This window comes from Argentina anserina, chromosome 2, assembly GCF_933775445.1.
Source record: "Argentina anserina chromosome 2, drPotAnse1.1, whole genome shotgun sequence".
NCBI lineage: Eukaryota > Viridiplantae > Streptophyta > Magnoliopsida > Rosales > Rosaceae > Argentina > Argentina anserina.
Genome location: NC_065873.1, coordinates 26614334 through 26635765, shown reverse-complemented (window position 1 = coordinate 26635765; position 21432 = coordinate 26614334). Strand labels below are relative to the sequence as shown.

Here is a 21432-nt window from a genome sequence, read left to right as displayed (position 1 = left end):
AACAAGGTGTGTCATTTCACCTTACACATGAAGCTGGTAACTGGTAGGCGGCTAATTCACTTCTTCAACTTCTTGCTTTCTCCATACTGATATGTTAGTTTGGGCACCACTGTCATATCCGCTACTATCACCTGACTCCATAACACGCTTTGCAGCATCACGTGGTGAGCGTCCATACTCTCTTCCTGGCCTGCGGTCCTGAAATTATTTACAGAACAATAATAAGTGAGAAATCAAAACCAAAAGCTCTCTGAAGCATTAAATATTCATGTAATGATAAATTGGTAATGTAGCATCAACTCCTTGCATGAATAGCAAAATGAGTTAATGAAATACAAAATATTAGCTCTGATTTAAAATGTCTTGAAATACCAGAACTTGGAAAACACATGCAGCATACACTAGCAGCTAATGCCTTATAATGCAGAGACATAGGCAAAAGGTAGTTGCCTCACATTTTTTTGAAAGGTGTTGCCTTACATATATGAGTCCATAAAGAACAATAAACAAACATGTTGAGGAGTTTCAACCAAGGTAAGCTTCATACAAAAGCTAGAAAATAGAAATCCATCGGACAAGATTAAGTAGGGAAATATATGCAAACTTACATCACGGAATGAAGAAGTTATTACCGTCTAAGTACGTGAATGTCATTCCACGCAGGAATCTGATTTTCATTGCAAACTCTTGTCTTGAGTTGTTATGCAATCTTGTTTCCAAAGATCTAAGTTTGGTTGAGTATAACATGTATGATATAAGGATGTGTGACTAAATTAACTATTAATCATTAGCCTAAGACTACTTTTGAGAAACATGTAATAAACATTGTATACGTTATTGGTTGTACTCTATGATTATGACACTAATCAGGGGGAGTTGTTTTGTAGACATTAGGGGGAGTATACCTCACATGATGCTATCAAATGTAGATGGTGCGTTGTGCTCTTCTTCTCATTCGATCAAGCTTTTGTTTTTCACTCAAGAGGTTTTTATTTTGCTAGACAAGGTTTTTACCGAGACAACGTTATGTGCACCATACAACCAAGACATGCAACACAAGGGGGAATGTTCCAGGAGAATTATTATTCTACCATTATATGTGTCTTAGCCTATTTAGGTTTCCTTATTAGAGTAAATTATGTTTTATGTAATAGATATGAATCCCTGATTCTTCAGGATACTCCGTATGTAATGCCTATATATAGACCTCATTATCAATCATCAAAGTGTTACGTTATGTTTTATTACGTTGTTATTATTCTCGTTTCTATCATAATGCAACAAAATGAACTAATTTTAAAAGCATATGGGCTAAGTATTTAAATTAAGGGTGGGTTAATTTTTAAAACTGAATAATTTACACTAAAATTAAACTATAAAGTCAAGTTTTTAGAGAATTTGGGGTGGGTTGTAGCCCACCATAGCCCGTATGTAACTACGCCCTTGCTGGATGATACTCGAAAGATGCATTCAAGAAGAAGTTCAAGATTTGTTATGAAATAGTAAATATTGTTTACTCTTGAGCGTCTCATCTCCGTATAGAAAACCCTATCATCTCTCCGTACATAGTGAGGCCGCCGCACCATTTTACCAAAGGGAAGGGCTTTGCCCTCTCCCACTGTCACCACTCCACCGTTTCTTCAATTGTCCTCTCTTTTTAGTCTTAGTTTATTTTGAGGACCTTGGCAACAACACCTAAGATTGAAGAAACGGTGTGGAACAAGAGGGCAACTGCAGGGGCTACGGGGCAAGCAGCAGGGTTGCGTACAACTATTTTTGAATTTCTGGCAAAGATATTCCTCTTCATTCTCAACATAAGTATTCAGATGAAAATTATTGGCATGTATAGCTTTTAAAACATAGCAAGACGCGAAGATATATAAAACACAATCTCCGCACGAGATCCGTAAAACAAGTACATGTCCCGTAGAACAGTGTGGGTGGTTGCACAATTAACAAGACACTCGATTTTGCCGATGGACATCATCAAAATAAATTAAGAGAGTCAACAACACGGTAAAATTCTCTAGAAATACACCGTAGAATATTATAAGAGGGGGGATTGAACAAAGTGCAATCTCATCAAGTGTATCACATGACAATATCACTACATTCTTCAACTGAAGAGTTGGATAAACATGGTATTAGAGCAGTTGAATACCAAACAATTAGGGTGGTAAAAACCATCCAATTGGTGCGGCTGGTCACCAATAATAAAATCATTTGAGCTATGAAAATGACTTGGAGAAAACTGGAAAACCATGTCAAAATATGCTCAAAACCGAATGAAACTTTGGCGGGAAAAAGCTTTAACGAAGAATGTTGGAAATATGCTGGAAAAACAATGGGAAAACAACAAAAAAATTGCCGGAAAATCAGTCGCTGACGGCCGGAATCTAGCCAGTTAGGATGCCGAACTTCATACCCGACAGAGAACGCCAGCAGGAACCGGACACTGGTGCCAGAAACGCCAGAAATGAGCCGAAACGCGGCCAAAACAACCGGAAACGCTGGAAAAATGTTCCGAAAATGCCATAGATCATAACTATGTCAAATTTTGAAGTTCCAAGGTTCGTTTTCCAAATACTAAGTGTCAAATTCACAATGTAGTGCTATCAGGGTCTCATGTAACCCAAAAGCGGCCAATTTAAAAACCACGTGAGTTGCAAACGTTGACCATTCATGCTAGGTTTAAGGCAAATAAATTCTCACGATATCATCTTGTAAATAAGGAATACGAGAAATTTTATTGGATATGCCAATCTTTAATACAACACAAACAAGCTTCTAATTTCAATAGACGACTTAAGCTAAAGTCGAGTAAGAAACATGATAATGCCAACGTCATACTTGAAAAATATTAAGCAAAAAATATAGTCAAAATATATTGACTAATCAAAAGTCTGTAGCAACAAAATCTTGCATATCGAATCGGGCGAAGCCTTAGCCTGAGACTCAAAAGATTTGCTTACTCGAGAATGGAAGAATGTTACGTTTCCATCTCCAAAGTTCCCTCAATATAAATGGATAGAAGGGGCAAATATGGTTTCTGTTTCTTGGATGTGGAGCATGCATCATGGTCAACTATGGTAAAACAACATCATAGACGTAAATTGAATCACATGTTAAGTACGTGTGTCCCACAAAATTTTCTATTTTGGGATATTTTTTCAACAAACAGTGCTGCTTCAGAGTAGTAAATTTCAACTCAAATAAATGAGTACGAAGACTGTGGGATTATCGTCCATAGGCATGAGTTAAAAAAAAACTCAAAAAATTCAAGGAACAGTCGCGATGGCGACGCATCCACAAGAAACCAGGGTTGTATTGATTTCGAATAAACGAAATAATTCAAGTATGAAACCGGAATTAGAAGAGTTGTCATATATATGGTCACAAAATAATCAATGCATAACGATGATATGAGCACTTTGTGTGACGTTCTTAACATGTTTTACCTATATTTGTACTTTGCTTAGCCCTTATTGTTGTACTATTGAGTCATTGAGTCGTAGTAAGAGTCTTGGGAGGTATTTGATGCATTTTTGTGCTTACATGAGTTAAACACTCAGAATTGGTCGAGAGTCCTAGTTTGAGTTGGAATCCTTGTAGAAATATGAAACCTAGTTGGATTAGGAGTCTTCATCTTTCTACGTTTCGGTCGCATTGACGATATTTTGAAAGTCCTTCTTGCACTAGGAATCTTTGTTAGGTTTCGAAACTAATTATCTTACTTATGATTTTATTTTCTTATTTTCATATTAGATTTAAGAGATAATACTAGAGGAAAACAAGGAGAAGCCATGCACATGGAGTTCTATCATTAACAAGTCATGCAACAATTAAATAGAAGAGATAAAAAAGTGGAGAGAATTAAGAGATGGAGTCCTACAACGTGTGATTCTCGCAACTCTTCTTCATGAGTTTGTTCGTTTTTGATTTTCTACAATACTTCGTCTATGAAGATTGTAGTATGATTTTTGTGTGGGATTATTTTTTTGTATTAAGAATCAAAATTTTCATATTGTTTTATTGGATTTTTGGTTCTTTGCCGAATTGATGGTTTCCTATAATTAATGATTTTTTATTTCTATTGTTGTGTTCTAATCATCTTTCTCATATTTTTAGATAATTTTCAAATATGTGTATATGAATTTAGTGCTTAGATGCAGTCCCTAGGATTGTGTTTGAGTGCTAGATTCATCAACCATATTGACATAAATCAAATCATGTCCTAAGTAGGTTCGTTTTGTGTTGATTAAAAGTGGTAAAAATTCTGGAAATTTGCATGTGAAACCATGGTGGGTGACGCCATACATGAAACATGTCTCCAACAATGATTTGGTGCTTAAATGTAATCTTGTTTGATTTCTACTCACTAAGTGTTATTGAATTCGATTACATGCAAATTTAGATTAGGCCCTAAGTCAATCTGAATGTTAATTGAAATCTTGCATGATTAGATGGTCCCCTAAGGCTCTAATTGTATTGGTGTCTAAAAAGTATGTAATTGGTCGAATTAGAATGCATGATAGGTTCGAACTTGTAATTATATGGGGTAATGGTAAGTTTGCTTTAAGTTTGTTAAAAAGAAGTCGATCATGTAAATAGTAATTTAAGTTTTATTTCGGTAGTTAATAATCAATCTCAAGCCCCCAATTATTTGTTAACACTAAAAGTTTAGTTCCCTTCAATTCCCCGGAAAGAACGATCTCTGCTTATTCTATACTAACGATGACATTTTACAGGGTTAATTGTGTGACGCTCGCGCGTCCCATCAAACGACGATTCTCATAAATCATAATCGCACCCAAAACAACGGTGCACTCAAGCAACCACATGAAATCAATTTTTTCTTTTTAAATAATAACGTGACTCTCCCAGGACCATCACACGAAAAACGTCGACCAAGAGGGGAATCATATCCCTCTTTGGTCTCATCAACACTGTAAGAAAGGCAGGAAAAGAGACATGAACAATGCTAATAGCTCTCAATAATTTATATATATATATATATATACAGTCCCTATCCATAGTGAAGGTTCACTCTGAAGTTTCAGAGTGAAGTTCCAATTTTGGCACACTTTTCGGTCAAATTTTTTCAGTATAAGCGATTCAATATTTAGGTATGTTATTCAAGATCATCTCTACAAAATTTCATCTAATTCGAACATCGTTAAGGTATTGAAATTAGATTAAATTAATGAATGAATTAAAACTGTTCAACGTGAACCGTTCGTGTAAATCTCAATTTTGAAAGCTCAAATCATTATCAAATTGGATGAAATTTTATAGAGATGATCTTGAATAGCATATCTAAATATTGAATCGCTTATGGTGAAAAAATTTGACCGAAAAGTGTGCCAAAATTGGAACTTCACTCTGAAATTTCAGAGTGAAGCTTCACTCTGAAATTTCAGAGTGAAGCTTCACTCTTGATAGAGACTGTATATATATATATATATATATATATATATATATATATATATATATATATATATCAATATATGTTCAAAAGCAGCAACTTTAAGAAAAGCTTACTTGTTGTCTACCAAATAAACCGTATTAATTTGAGAAAGTCTTTAAATTTATCTTCATGCAAGAAAGCTTCTTGAATTCTTTTTCGATCTTCGTACAGATGACATAAATTGCTTTTGAGTAACGTTCATCTCCGACATGCATGTCATCAACATAGTACGATGATTAATCCTTTTTCCTATTTGAGTACGTGAAATGTATAGGTAGAAACTAAAACGTACAAAGAAACAAAAAATAAATAGAAAAAAGAAATAGAGTTGAAAGGGTTATTGGGCTCAGCAGGCTGTAGGCCCAAGTCAGAGACGGGTCGGCCTAAAGTTGAAACTGGGTCAAGACCGGTTCAGTTCTGGGTCGATGTCTCCTGGAGATTGAACGCACATCGGAGTTGCAGCCATGAAAGCTAGGAGATCGATCGAAGAAGAAGAAGTTTAGGTGCCCATAGCAAATTTCTAGGTTTGACGGAAAACATGTTTGGTTGACGACAGAGTCGGGGAAGACTTGACGAAAAAAGGAGCTGCATTAATAGCAAGTCGCTGGCGCGGGTCGACCAACACAGATCGATGAAGAAAACTAGGTGCCCATAGCAAAGTCGATTTCAATGTTTTTAATTTTTCGACAACTATTTGTCGAATTCGCTCAAAATTTTCGACGATACCAAGAAAAAGGTTGCCGGGGATAAGTATTTCAGGGCTAGGGTTAATTTTTCTTGTGGTGGCCTTGTGCTCAGACACTTTATAATAAAAGTGCATGATAACGTGTTACAATATGATAGAAATGAGAATAATAACAACGTAATGAAACATAACGTAACAGTTTATTGATTGATAATGAGGCCTATATATAGACATTACATACGGAGACACGGAGTATCCCGAAGAATCAGAGATTCATATCTATTACATAAAACATAATCTACTACAATAAGGAAACCTAAATAGGCTAAGACACATACAATGATAATATAATAATTCTCCCAGAACACATTTATATTTTTATCAAATATAAACTATTTCTTTTATTAAGTAATTCAGACATTCCAATTCATAATTCAGCTTGCTTTTTATAGAAAATTAGGTCAACATTTTTTTTCTTTACCCGTTGCCTCTCCCACTTTATTCTCTCTCCATTGACCAAGTACGAGTATACTCATGATTGTAATTCAATTCCACATGCTAATTGATTGATGCCCTAAGTCAAATTAATTTGAATTCAATTAGATATCATGATTCTTGACACGACCCGCCCCAAAATGTACCCTACTTTCGAGGCAGATCGTGCGGGGACCACTATCAAAAGAGATTTACCAAAATTTCGGCATAGTCTCTCCTGAAAGTAGCCAACCCTACTTGCACGAAAACGACACTTCTAATATCTCAAAACCACCCTGACACCTGGAGCCATCTGCTCCCCATAATTTCACATTCTCCTCAAACACAAATCACAAATATGTCAACAATAAAAATTATCAACCTATAACATTCATAAAGACGTCCATTACGCTATGAGACGTTAGGACACAAACCTCGATCGATCCCTGGAGCTTTCCACTCCTCTTACCACAACCTCCCAACTCACGTTACGACCACCAAAGTCGTTATTTAACGTAATATATAATTCCCAAATAATTACTAAAATCCCGGAACTATCTAATCAATTTAGGGGATTTCCCAATCTCAAATAATCATTCAGCTAATATAAAAATAGACTAGCCCCGCTAGTCAACCTAGTAACTCATAATATAAACTGGACTAGCCCCGCTAGTCAAATTAATACTATCCGATCATTCTAGAGACCCGACTAGCCCCGCTAGTCTACATAAATAATTGCAAATAGCTAGAAGCTGACTAGCCCCGCTAGTCGCAACAATATAACAATATCGTACCATAGGCCCTGGCCAAAAATATATATATACCTATCAAATCTCAAGTTTTTAATACTGTCACGTCACGTTCACGGAGAGGGTATTGAAACACCCTATCCTAGCCGGCTATATATCCTCGCCTCTCAAGCGGCATCGCCCTCCAGGCGGAAAAATGATATCATGTAACCTCGCCCCTCGGGCGGCATCGCCCTCCAGGCGGAATAGTAGATCAGTATGCTAACATAGTCACAAAATAAATATCATTCATATCCGTTGATCATGCCCCCGTTTTGATGTTGCTAAGGAGAGGATACCGGATAGAATAGAATATGATTCCGTTGATCGTACCTCCTTTATAGGATTAAAGGAGAGGATACCGGAATAAGATAGAAAATCATTCTTATCCGTTGATCGTGCCCCTTTTAACTTAACAAGTTAGAGGAGAGGATACCAGATAATAATAATTAGAACGAGTATGGTTCCCAACCGTACGTATAAATCTCAATATGACTATAACAAATCCCGAGAACCCCGTTCCCGGATAAAAATCCACACTTTCCGATTAAATCAAATAAAGCGTTATAAATATATATATATATATATATATATATCTCATATATATTTCCAAGTAAACCAAATATTATCGCAAAACAATTAAATCATATAACGCCCGAAATCACATAAATAATTATTCATGCATGCATATATTTAAATTAACGTCCACTCGTAGCTAGAAACCTAGCATCAAAATTGGATACTTGCAAACGTAAATTGATATTTAATCTAAAATAATTGTGGCTGCACCCAAACCTTGTTTGGGCTGCCTACGTACCATTTTTCGAGAGATCAAGCCATTCGTAGTTCCCCCTAATATTTAACTAAAATTACTATGGACACCCAACACATCGAATTCACCAAATCACTCCTTTTGGCATTTCTCAGCCCATGCACCCTTGCCCAATTAATATCGTAAACCTTACCCAACAAACACACATCAACACAACCATCATCATACTCATCATACACCAAATATACCACAATCACAACAATCACATTTATCCTTTTATACGGTAATCTACATTACCAACAACATACAACGACTAACTACATCGATTAATATGTCGATAAGTTCGTATCGACGAATGCTACACAAAGAGGTAACCTAATGCCCCAAAAAGGTCACCACGCACCGCCGCACGTGTCGCCACAGTGGCTGTGCGTGGGCCCCACGCACCACCCTTCTCCGACCTCACCAAATCGACTCGACTCCAACATCAAAGTTGTAGATCACAAGAAACCATACCTTTTTCACAATGGCGTCAAAGCCCAGATCAGCTGGGAAGTGGCCGGAAACTGCCGATGAAGGTCAGAACAGTGCCCCCGTTTCCAAGGTCACGATCTAACTCGATTCGTCGCCCAACTCCATCGATTCATGCCCAGAATGGAAAACCAAGTCGAACGATGCTAACCCCGAGCTCCGGAGTCGGCGGAAAACGGTCGCACGGCGGCGTTGACTTTGGCCAGATCTTTCGGGCATTGCTGCGCCGTGCACGGCGGTCGGCAGGCGTTGGGGCTGGTACCAATCGACGGGAAATGACGAGGCCGAGCGAATGAGACCGGTGGCGCCCCGATCGGTGGCCGGACGGCGGAGAACGGCGCCGGCGAAGATTTTCGGTCCGCGCGTGAACATTGGCACACGATTTTGAATTTTCGGGGTTTTCTCCTTTTTCGGTTTTTTTTCACCCCCTATTTATACTAAATTCCAAAAAATTACCCAAATACATTTTGATTCGTAACTTCTTCATACAAACTCCGATTTAGGCGTGCCGCATGTCCACGAATTCGTATCGACGAGCTCTACGACTTTCGTGAAGGAAGTTTTTCCGGAAAAACTTACGCGTCAAAAGTCAACTTTTAAAGTCGTCACACGTAGTACGACTCTCGTTCCGAGGAAAAGATTAAATTATTCTTACCACGAATCGTAAAAGATTCGGGTCGTAACAATTCTCGCACTATAGTTAAATTGGAATTATATATAGCCATATATATTTATCTTAATATATGGTTTAATTTAAAAAGAAAATATATGTAGTGAACGTTCATTGAAATTTTTTTTTCTAGCCCACCTCAAATCATAATCCCAGCTCTGCCCTTGTCATCCGGTATAACAATTTTGAGCTGCAGCAATTATGGAGAAGACTACTACCAAACACATGCAGGTTGGATTCAAGTTCTAGTAGATTGGGAATGTCCTGGACAGAATATTTACCCAGAACTCAAACATATTATAAAAACAAAAGCAAGAATATAATGAATCGGATAAGGAGACTAGTCCAAATTTTCCAGAATAGAAATGAACGGACTTAACAAATGCAACGGACTAACCAACTTTATAATGCAAAAACAAAATCTAACATCACTCGTAGTCAACAGTATGACATAGCGAAAATCGATCGAAAGAAACTATATCAATTCAACACGTATGAACTTTGAACATATCGTTCAGCAATCAACAAAGCCGCATAAGATTATCCGACATGTTATAGTTTATACAGTAAGCAGTATCATTTTTGTATAAATTTACTTCCATATCTCGTATTCTCTGCTATATCTCGAAAGATGGGTTTCCACCGGATGATCTCTCTGTTAGTGCTTACCATACTGCAGATCAACAATGCAGTTTCAAATGCTGAGGAATCTCAGACATACATCATTCACATGGATCATTCCCACAAACCGACGTCTTTCGCCACCCATGAATCATGGCACAGGTCTTTACTGTCATCTTCATCTCTGGCTAATCAAGAGAACGAAATGTTATTGTACTCATACAGCCATGTCATGCATGGCTTCAGTGCCAAGCTCACAGCCTCTCAACTGTCGGAATTGGAAAAATCCCCGGCGCATGTAGCTACATACCCCGAGTCTTTTGGCAAGCTCTTCACAACACACAGCTCCAAGTTTTTAGGCCTACAACAAAACTCTGGCTTATTGCTTGCTTCCTCATCTGGCCAAGATGTGATCATAGGGATTATAGATACTGGAGTGTGGCCAGAGAGCGAGAGTTTTAGTGATAGGGGAATGTCTGAAGTGCCAAAAAGATGGAAAGGCGCATGCGAGAATGGAACTGACTTCAGCCGATCTATCTGCAACAACAAGCTCATTGGGGCTCGATCCTTTAGCAAAGGCCTGAAAGCAGCAGGACTCAAAATCTCTAAAAAACATGACTTTGATTCACCAAGGGATTGGCTTGGTCATGGAACTCACACTTCATCAACAGCTGCAGGTAACTATGTACTTGGCGCAAGTCATTTCGGATATGCCAAAGGCACAGCAAGAGGGGTAGCACCTCGAGCCCATGTTGCTATGTACAAGGTCATTTGGGAAACAGACGCATCAGGAATGACTGCAGCTAGTGACGTGCTTGCAGGCATGGACCAGGCAATTGCTGATGGTGTTGATATAATGTCACTGTCCCTTGGCTTTGACTTCCTTCCTTATTTCAAGGATGCCATTGCCATTGCTTCTCTTTCTGCAATTGAAAAGGGAATTGTTGTTGTTTGTGCTGCTGGAAATGACGGGGCGTACAACACAACATACAATGGAGCACCCTGGATCACAACAGTAGGGGCCGGCACACTTGATCGCACCTTCACTGCAACATTAACTCTGAATAATGATTTGACAGTTGAAGGAACATCATACTTCCCGGAGAGCGTTTACATTACTGATGCGCCATTGTACTACGGAAAGACAATGTAAACAAAGCAGCATGCAATATTGGGGCACTGGACCATAAAGAAGTGAAGGGAAAGGTAGTGTTCTGCGATAATACCACTGAGACTGATGTGGAAAGACAAAAGGAAGAGGTAGAGAGGGCAGGTGGTTATGCTGGGATCTTCATGGCAGATTTCTCATTTCTAGACCCAGAAGACTTCTCCATTCCTGCCATCATTGTTCCATTTGCGACAGGGGCCTTGATCAGAGACTATGCAACACAGGCCAATACAACTCGAGTTAAGAACCTGAGTTTTGTGAACACAAATTTGGGTACAAAACCATCACCGGAAATAGCAGACTTCTCTTCAAGAGGACCGGACCCTGTCACTCCCGGTACTCTGAAACCCGACGTTCTTGCTCCAGGAGTCGATGTCCTGGCTGCATATAGAACTAACCAGGGGTTCATGACAGTACACAAGTATGATTTAGAAACAGATTATGCACTACTATCAGGGACATCAATGTCAGCACCACATGTTGCTGGAGTGGCAGCTCTGCTAAAGGCTGTTCGCCGGGAATGGAGTCCAGCAGCCATTAGATCGGCCATCATGACCACAGCATACTCCACTGACAATACTCGAAAGACCATACAAAATCAAGGGTCTCATCGTCCCGGAACGCCCTTGGATTTTGGTGCAGGCCATATCAACCCAAACAAAGCCATGAACCCTGGACTAATCTATGACATGGACGTGCAGGATTACATTGAGTTTCTATGTGGCCTTGGGTATAATGACAACGAAATGAAAGCTGTTATCAGACGAAGCCAGTGGTACTGCAGCTCAAAAGCTGCTGACCTAAACTACCCTTCTTTCATAGCCATTTTTAATGGAACAGACTCTCCTAAAGCCAAAGACTTCAGCAGGGTTGTGACAAACGTGGGGGATGATACATCAACCTACCGAGCATATTTAGAAGTTCCGAAAGGGATGAGGATTACAGTACAGCCTAGTATTCTAGTATTCACAGGCAAGAATCAAGAGCAAGGTTTCACTCTGAGCATAGCGGTCGATAGCGATGCCCCAAGTGTTATATATGGTTATTTAAGATGGATTGACCAGTATAACCATATAGTATCAAGCCCTGTAGTAGCAATTATCAACTAGTTGATACAAAATAAACCTCAATCACAATGTAAAATAAATTAAAACGTGTTTACACTCGTCTCTAACAGAATTGAGAAGCACCATGCTTGTCATGTCATCATCTCATCAAATACACACTGTACAGCTGTGAGAAGTAGGCAGAGCAGCGTGTACAAGTCTTTTTCCTGTGCTGTTCTTCTTACTACCTGTATTTTTACAGCATCTGGAAAATAAAGTATTTTTCTCTTAAGTATAAAACAAAAGCTGAATGTCAAATGTTTTGATGTTCAGTCCAAAAGTGAAACAAATAACAAGAACTCAAAACCACCAACATTTTCAAAGTTGGGTGCGGGACCTAATGAGGAATTGGAAGAGAAAGCCAGAAGGTAAAAAAAACAGAAGAGAAGGTCCCATAATAACTTTTGCATTGAGACCAAAACACAAAGCCAGCATAACGCATAACTGAGGGGTCCAAAGTTTCACCCTTCCGTGAATTCACTCATAGCTGTCAAGGTTTCTTGTACAACAAAACAGAGTCCCACACCCTTCAAGCCAAAAGTTAACAAAATCAATTGCAATCCATACCTGTGAACTGTAGGACCCGAAAGTTATTCTAGTTTTGCCTAAACATAGCAAATCCTAGTATAAACTATATCTCCCTAGTTGTTTCAGTGGATCAAAAGTTTGATAATATGATTTATGACTAAAGAGCAATAGAAACGCACCGACAGGAGAAAAAGATTCAGAGTTTCAGACCATATGATGCATATGATGATGCTTGAAGACACAGAGAAGTGAAATGATCTATTTATACTGAGATAGTTATACAACAGCCAGTGGGAAAAAGCAGAATGGAATTCTAGTTATTCCAATTACATCAAGAGAAGAGAACAAAATGCTGGACTCCAAACTCATATTGACATGACTAGCTACTATACAGGAAAGTAAATAACGGTTGATCTAGATCTAGACATGGGCACATGAGTAAAACAAGGTGTGTCATTTCACCTTACACATGAAGCTGGTAACTGGTAGGCGGCTAATTCACTTCTTCAACTTCTTGCTTTCTCCATACTGATATGTTAGTTTGGGCACCACTGTCATATCCGCTACTATCACCTGACTCCATAACACGCTTTGCAGCATCACGTGGTGAGCGTCCATATTCTCTTCCTGGCCTGCGGTCCTGAAATTATTTACAGAACAATAATAAGTGAGAAATCAAAACCAAAAGCTCTCTGAAGCATTAAATTTTCACTGAAAACAAACTATATGATACAGTTACACAGCCTACACCCACTATTCATGTAATGATAAATTGGTAATGTAGCATCAACTCCTTGCATGAATAGCAAAATGAGTTAATGAAATACAAAATATTAGCTCTGATTTAAAATGTCTTGAAATACCAGAACTTGGAAAACACATGCAGCATACACTAGCAGCTAATGTCTTATAATGCAGACATAGGCAAAAGGTAGTTGCCTCACATTTTTTTGAAAGGTGTTGCCTTACATATATGAGTCCATAAAGAACAATAAACAAACATGTTGAGGAGTTTCAACCAAGGTAAGCTTCATACAAAAGCTAGAAAATAGAAATCCATCGGACAAGATTAAGTAGGGAAATATATGCAAACTTACATCACGGAATGGGAACTCATCAGCTTCAAGCATATGCACCACATGCCCCATTTTCGGCCTCTTCTGAGCATTTGGGTCCACACAACGTAATGCAACAAGAAGAGCGCGCTTCAATGCCCTGGAAGAAGGCTTCTCTGACAGCCTCGGATCTAAAACTCCCTCGGCATTCCGATTGGTAACCATTGTTTTAAGCCATTCAACTAGGTTCACCTGAAGTTTAATTACCAGTTAGTACTAATCATTCTCGTAATAAGATGATGTTATCAAGTAATATTTGATCACTTGAAACTAACCTCTCCTGCAGGCCTGCCGTAGTCTACTGGGTTTCTACCTGAAATTATCTCCATTATGAGAATCCCAAAACTATAAACGTCACTTCTCTCATTCAACATGCCAGTACTAGCATATTCTGGAGCTACATATCTACAAAAGTAAACACGTAATTAAATTCTGCAAAAAAAGATCATGTTTATGTAAACAATCCAGATATAAAACAAACAGTAGTTAAGTAGCTAAGTTTAACTCACCCAAATGTTCCCATCACACGAGTTGTCACATAACTCCTTTCTGAGCCAAGAAGCTTTGCTAGGCCAAAGTCGGATACTTTTGAATTCCACTGCTTATCAAGCAAGATGTTGCTGGACTTGATATCACGATGAACAACCTTGGGCTCTAGTCCCTCATGCAAGTATGCCAACCTATAATGTCAGCAGAGTTTAGTACTGACAAACAACAACAACAACAACAACGTCCCGATAATTGTGGTCATTTGATTCAAGGCATACCCTTTTGCTGTCCCAAGTATTATATTCATACGATTCTCCCATGTAAGAGGGCTGAGAGGCCCGACATCTCCATGAAGCCATTGTTCCAGGTTCCCATTGTCAACATACTCATACACAAGCATTCTACAAAATACTCCCAAGTAAGTGCCACGAACATAAAACGCAATGAACTGTAAACAACAACGAAATGGAGATACAAGATACCAGAAACAGAAGACCAATATACCTGTGAGCACCTTCAGCACAGTAGCCAAGCAACCTTACTAAATTCTTATGACGAACACGACCAATTGCTTCAACTTCAACCTTAAACTCCTTCTCAGCCTGTCCCCTGCACTAACACAACTAAAATCATCGACTTTTCTCACACCTTAACCAACAAAAGTCTTAAATTTGCCAACTGGGTTCATACTAAACGCAACAAAGATCCCAACTTTACCTCAAACATATTACAACTCAAACTAAATAAGCAACCACTTACTTGTTATTCATCAAATTCTTAACAGCAACCATTGAGAGATCCTCCAACACACCTCTATACACAATCCCATACCCACCTTCACCAATAACATTTTCGTCAGCAAACCCATTAGTAGCATCCTCAAGCTCTCTCAGAGTATACCAATGCCCCCACCCCAAATGCGACACCTCCGGCCCAGCAATGCCCCCCTGGTCGCCGGAGCGAGTCTCGCCGCTCCCGTACGACGACCCACCTCCTTTTTCCGGGTACGAAATCCGATGATCCTTCCCAATCTCAATGTGAATTCTCTGCCTCCCAGTACTCACCGGGCTCTCCTCCTCCGGCTGAAGCAGCACCGCCTGCGCCCTGGTCAAGGGATCAGACTCCGGCACCGGGTCAGGGATCTGGGCCGGCTTCGGGTCCGGCGGGTTGGTCGTGGTCCGAGCACAGTCGATTCGGATTTCCTGGATCTCCTTGAAGACATTTGGGATAGTTGAGTTCTGGGTTGGCTTTGGACTCGAAGAAGTAGTGTTGCGGCGAGAAGTGAACCAGAGAGAGATGAGAAACAGAACAAGAACTATGGCTGCGCCGACGCAGATTCCGAGAACAACCCAGAGGTGCAACCCGAAAATGGAGGTGCGGCGGGAGAGCTGGTCGTTTAAGAAGGAGTAGCCAGACATTGTAACTAGTTCTAACTCCTCCTTGTTCGAGAGAACACAAACTCAAAAGTGGGGAGGAGTTGCCATAGAAAGTCAGAGAGGCATTCACACAGAGAGAACTGGGAATGAGGACAGGAGAGTGGAGATTCGTATTATAGTGAGCGAGCAAGTGAGAGTGGGAAGATTTTATACAAAATTAAAATGAAGAGGAAATTGGAAAGAATGGAGTCTGTGAGAGCTGAGGGTCAGGGTGAGTGGGGCAAGCCGGCAGAGGCAATCATGATGAGAATCGTCCACTATCTGCTCCTCCTCCTTCTTTTATACGTGTGTAGTGTCGATCGTATCTACTTCTGGTCTTACTTGTATTTAGTATTTAACACTTGATGAGATATACATTATTAATTAAACTTTATTTTAATTGGAGTTGCAGTATCATCACTTTCCTGTTGAGTGTTTTCCATATATTATTTATGAAACGATACCAAAAATGCAGGGAATCCTCAACGTCCTTAAACTCTTTTGTCAACAATAAAATCAACGTTATAACGGTAAATTGAAGTTAGTTATATCACTTATATGAGAGTTCAGTATGAAGATTGAGAGTGATGGTTTGTCATAATGTTCATGATGTATGTTTGACCATACATGTATAGGATGAGTTTTTCTAAAGATGATTTGGCATATAATTCTATTGTTTGTCATGCATTTATAGTGTTTGAATTGAAAATGAGCTCTAGTATTTCCAAAATAGTATAGTTACTTATCTTGAAATAGCGTTACATTATCAAATCACCAAACTAAAATATAATGGAACGACTCACACATGTATAGATATATTAAATTAATTATACAAGTATATTGAGAAATAGGTCATTTTCGTAGGTCCACACCAATTGTACATATTCAATCGTATTTATACATGTTAAGATTCCAAGTGTGCAACAGTTAGGAAAAAAAGCGATTTAGACTCTACTGACCCGTGTCTCTAAACAGGATAACGTAGCTTATTGACTTGTTGGTTATTGGATATGGTGGTGATTAGTTTGAAGATGCTAGTTTTGTTTAAATGAGGCAAAGCTTCTCAAGTGCTAAGAGGGAAAATAAGAGAACTCCAAGTCATCAAGTTGATTAACATAATCCAAACAAATTGGGGTTAATTAGAAAAGGTTTTCATAATTGGTTTCTGTTGCACGAGTTTGATTTTCATATGAGAAGAATTAATGTAATACATCAAAATGGGCCGTCCTTTTTGGGCCCCTCCCCCACCAATGGACCACTTGTGTAGGTGGACTCTGGTGGTCGTCGGCTCATCTCAGCTGGCAAAACCCTCTTTATGCTTCGTATCAAAATGTGGTTGATTGTTGTCATGCTCTGATCAGGGTCACTGTTAGAATCAACATTTTTCAACACACAATTACTCAAACAACAACATCAAAGTAAATGAGGTGCACACCACAGTTTGATAAGTGCAAAATTGTTACTTTCAGTACTGTATTGCCATTACTAGCCATGTGAATGTGGCGCCATCAGTTTCTGGTACTAAGATTCTAAATTAAACCATCCCATTTCATATGTAATTGATGATTTCAACTAAAAAAGCTCGGAAAAGTTTCCTTCAGAAATACACACCGGTATCCTACCCTCTCTTCCTTGTTGAAAGTTTCCTTGTAATGTTAGGAGTATATGAATGATGAAAAGAGGCACAAGATCAGCTCACCTGCTGCTTCATTGAATGTGTCTTCTACTGATACCACCCCAGCTGGGTCTGTAGTATCATCACAAGCTCCACCTGCCAGATCGTTGTGAATTAGTATGTAATTAAAGACAAGATAATGGAGTAAGATCAAGAATGAAATTTGTAGTCTTACATATTGTGGATGGATCATGTACATGCAACGATGTTGATCGGAGGAAATGTGAGCAGATATAACATCCAGTTTATGCTTTTCTAGTATACAAAAGTAGGTAATGAGGAGCCCTGGCCTTCTCGGTGAACAGATACTGGTGTACATGTTCAGCTCACCATTTGGGGAAAACCATGTCTTGGTGATTGTTTCTGGAAGCCAACTTATTTGATGGTCGATCCCCCTCTTCCTGAAATTGAGCAGCCAAACCCGCTTTTCTTGTACAACCAATATCAGTCCTAGCTTCTGATTTTTGATTTTATGGAATCATTTTTATTCTAATGTAATCCTCCAACTTAAGGTATCTTCTTACTTGTAAAGCATTGAACAGCTAACCCAATTTATCCTCAGCATAATTCTCTGTAATAGTACAAATAATTAAATCATTCTAATGACATTCCCTGATGTACTGGTTTATATGATAACGATCTCATTTTGGCTATCCAATGCTCTTCAAAAGAGTGAGCAGACAGATCTAAGAAATTAGCAGAAATGGCCACCATTCATCCAAGATTGGTGAGCGTTTTTATACAAGTTAAGTAATTAAGAAGCATCAGCTGCAAAAGAAAATGCCACAGCCTTGATCTTGGTAACTGGCCTGTTACACTTGGAAAACAATGAGATATGACACAAGCAAGTGTGAAACATATCAGCAACTTGAGGTTCATGGCGGGTTTCTTGATTGAACAAGTTGAACTTCATGTAAACCAGCTAGATATCAGACATCAGGTCTAACTGGAGACACCTTATCAGCATCTGATGAAGAGGCTTTCCCAGTCGGATTTGATTCTGATTTTGAGGAAGGCTCACCTTCACCGGAGAATATTTCCTACAATCACCATTGCAAGCAAACGACAAGCATTAGTCCATGAAGTTCTTATAAGTTATGTAGTTAGGCATTTCATGCTAGAGTTACCTTGGGAGATGTGGCACCAAAAAAGGGTCTGTAGTAAGCTTGGGTCGATGGTCCAAAAACGAATGAGGCTTCTGAACCAGGGACATTTGCAGCTGAAGTTGCGACCATTGACTGGTTCGAGATTGTGCATCCACTAGAAATATTATAAGCTGATTGCATGCAGTTCTCTTCACTCCCAAAAAAAGGACTCATTCCACTGGTAGACTTTGGAACTTTGTTATTTCCTTCGTCAAAGCCCGATGCCATATGAGGCATTTGCACAGGCTGCATCATTCCTGGTAAACACATGGGGTGCAAACCCAGTCCATTTCTCATCGTTAACATCTGCAAACACAATCAGAAGAAAAGAGCATGTTAGCTTTATTATGAAAAGTGACTTTCTTTTCATGATTATTTTAGCACAAGACAGTAGGGTAAAGGGTATATTGCAAATACAAAATCTGAAGGGGTAGACTTTATACACAGCATATCCTGGTCCAAGTATAACTGTTGGACACATGATCTTCTACCTAACTACTGTGCTAGGTATCATTTATGCACAGTTGGTAGGACTAAAATGTAAACCAAGGATCAACAAAAGATCAGCGAGAAACAAAGGACACAATAGGCTTCCTTCAAAAAGCACATGACCTAGGTCATGAAAAAGGCTACAAATTCGATGTTAAATTGTTACGTGGATGAAGGAAGATGAAAAACAGCCTAGTCCCTAAAATGTACAGCCAAACTTGATTATATGCTATGATTAAGCCACAATAACAGGTAGCAAGAGATGAGGCTGAGAGGTTGTTCATAGTTTTTAAAGAACATCTTCGGTTTTAAACGTTGGAGTAAGAACAATGTTAATCTATTAATGCATTTCCATCTAGCAAGTTATAATAGGCTTTTGTGAAGTACTCTGTCTCAAATACGAAATGACTTTCTTGACAATCGCTACAGCATGGAGCAACGATTTCGCAATGCTCGAGTCGGTCAGGTCTACTAAATCCAGATGGACAATGTTGAACCATTTGTTGTTTCCAAAGCTAATGCACTACACTTTATAAAATATTTACTTCTTTACATAGACAGGATTATTGCATAAGCACTAAGCAATAATGAGTTAGCCAAAAGTGATCTCAGAGCTCTGTTGATTTCAAATCTAGCTACAAACAAAATAATCGCAACTGAATCATGCTTCAGAAAAAACTGTACTCTTTGAAAGTAGCAAATAGTTCACTCACTAAGCCACTATAGCTCCTCAATACTTGAATTAGCAAACCAGAAAACCAAAGAGCTCACACTGCTAAACACGACTTATTATTGAAGCATATAAAAAGCAATTGCCATTTACATTCAGGAGTGAAAACTATCTGACCTGTACTTGAAGCTGGAGCTGCTTCAAATACTCAATTGCTTCATCCAGCATTGAAGCCTTGTCAGTCTAACAAAAACAACCCCAGATCACTCATTTGTAAACAGAAACACAAAAAGTCAAAAACTAAAGCTACAGAAAATTTTGAAGTAGAGTACAGTACCTTGTTAGAATTCGGAATCAAGTTCTGCAAAGCTTTCATCTTCTCATTGATCTTACTCCTCCTTCTCTGTTCCACAATCAATTTCAACTCCGAATCAAATTCACATGGGTCGTATAATCACATTATGGGCCAAATTGCCAAGAACAAAGTTATGGAATAAAAAAAAGACTAACCTTTTCAGACAAGTTATGAACCTCCGCCGCTCTGCCTCTCTTGGACAAACTACGCGACGGAGCTGGGTTCAATGGAACCTCCGGCGCTTCAGGACCCTTATAAATCCACCAAAATATTTCAAATTTCCAACTAATTCTACCTCAACAAACTCTTACTGTTAACAAAAACAAATCAGAAGTCTCAATCTTTGTCTTTTCTATCTGAATCTGATGATAGAGAAAAAGAATAGCTTTTACCTCACTGTCGCAGCTGACGTCACCGAGATCATTCTCCGACGAAACTCTCCTCCCCTTCGTCGAAGTGTTGGCGTCCGAGTCCACGAAATACCCGCCGGAATCCGAAAAATGAAAATCAGGGGGCCGGTCGGCCGATCGGGCCAGCAGCTGAGGGTGGTGGTCGTGAGACGGTGTCGTATGATGAGGCGGTGGCACTGAGGAGGAGTTGATGAGGTGCACATGCTTGAAGGGAGCGCAGGAAGAGGAAGCGGAGGAGGAGCCGCCGTGGAGGAGGTGGCTGAGAATGTTGGAGATTTCTTCCGAGTCCGGCGGCGTTCCGTACAGATCGGCCATGATTAATGAGAGAGAGTAAGGAACACGCTGCTTTTAAGTTTTGGTTCGGTTTGGTTTTGGGTTTCCCGTTTTCTCTTTTTCCGTGCCGTTTTGACATTTTTGGTGCTTTAAATTTGAATCAGAGGGATGATTTAGAGTTTAAACGTACACCTCACAATCTTGATTACTCTCCCGCGCTAATCATCCCCTCTATTATTGGTATTTGCTCAGAGAGCCCGTGACGTTCCTGAAATTATATTTTGAGCCCCTTCCTTCTCTTTTGTTTATGATCTTTGCTTATCAATTTCAACAATTAAGGACACAATAATCACTATTTCTTGTTTTCTTTTAGATAGTTATAACTTAGAATTAGAGATTCAACTTATACAATGCATGAAATGTGAATCTACTTATATTGGTTTAAATTTGTAATTAATTATGCTCACAAATACGAATCGGCCTAGTTGATTTGATGTCTAAAATGATCGATTTGATATCTAACAAGTGTTTATGTTAGGAGTATTTAGTTTTACAAAATTGTAATCGTGTATTGAAACTTTACCAT

The 21432-nt window shown here is 39.1% G+C and overlaps 2 protein-coding genes and 1 pseudogene across 2 annotated transcripts; 1 reads left to right on the top strand and 2 right to left on the bottom strand.

Moving 5' to 3' along the window:
• The first annotated feature begins 10018 nt into the window (after positions 1-10018).
• On the top strand, positions 10019-12368 carry LOC126784280 (subtilisin-like protease SBT3; annotated as a pseudogene).
• Positions 12369-13049: 681 nt separating this feature from the next.
• Positions 13050-15971, bottom strand: LOC126785237 (probable serine/threonine-protein kinase At1g01540). Its single transcript, XM_050510861.1, has 7 exons — positions 15174-15971; positions 14919-15023; positions 14693-14815; positions 14435-14605; positions 14201-14330; positions 13908-14117; positions 13050-13450 (listed from the first exon to the last, which is right to left on the bottom strand). Exons 1-7 carry the CDS (start codon positions 15830-15832, stop codon positions 13304-13306), a joined length of 1545 nt encoding a protein of 514 aa, XP_050366818.1. The 5' UTR covers positions 15833-15971; the 3' UTR covers positions 13050-13303.
• Positions 15972-18148: 2177 nt separating this feature from the next.
• On the bottom strand, positions 18149-20949 carry LOC126785246 (transcription factor SPATULA-like). The gene is made up of 6 exons (XM_050510874.1): positions 20556-20949; positions 20319-20414; positions 20146-20211; positions 19986-20051; positions 18632-18955; positions 18149-18544 (listed from the first exon to the last, which is right to left on the bottom strand). The coding sequence occupies exons 1-6, from the start codon at positions 20886-20888 to the stop codon at positions 18434-18436; spliced, it is 996 nt and encodes a 331-aa protein (XP_050366831.1). The 5' UTR covers positions 20889-20949; the 3' UTR covers positions 18149-18433.
• Between the last annotated feature and the right edge of the window lie 483 nt (positions 20950-21432).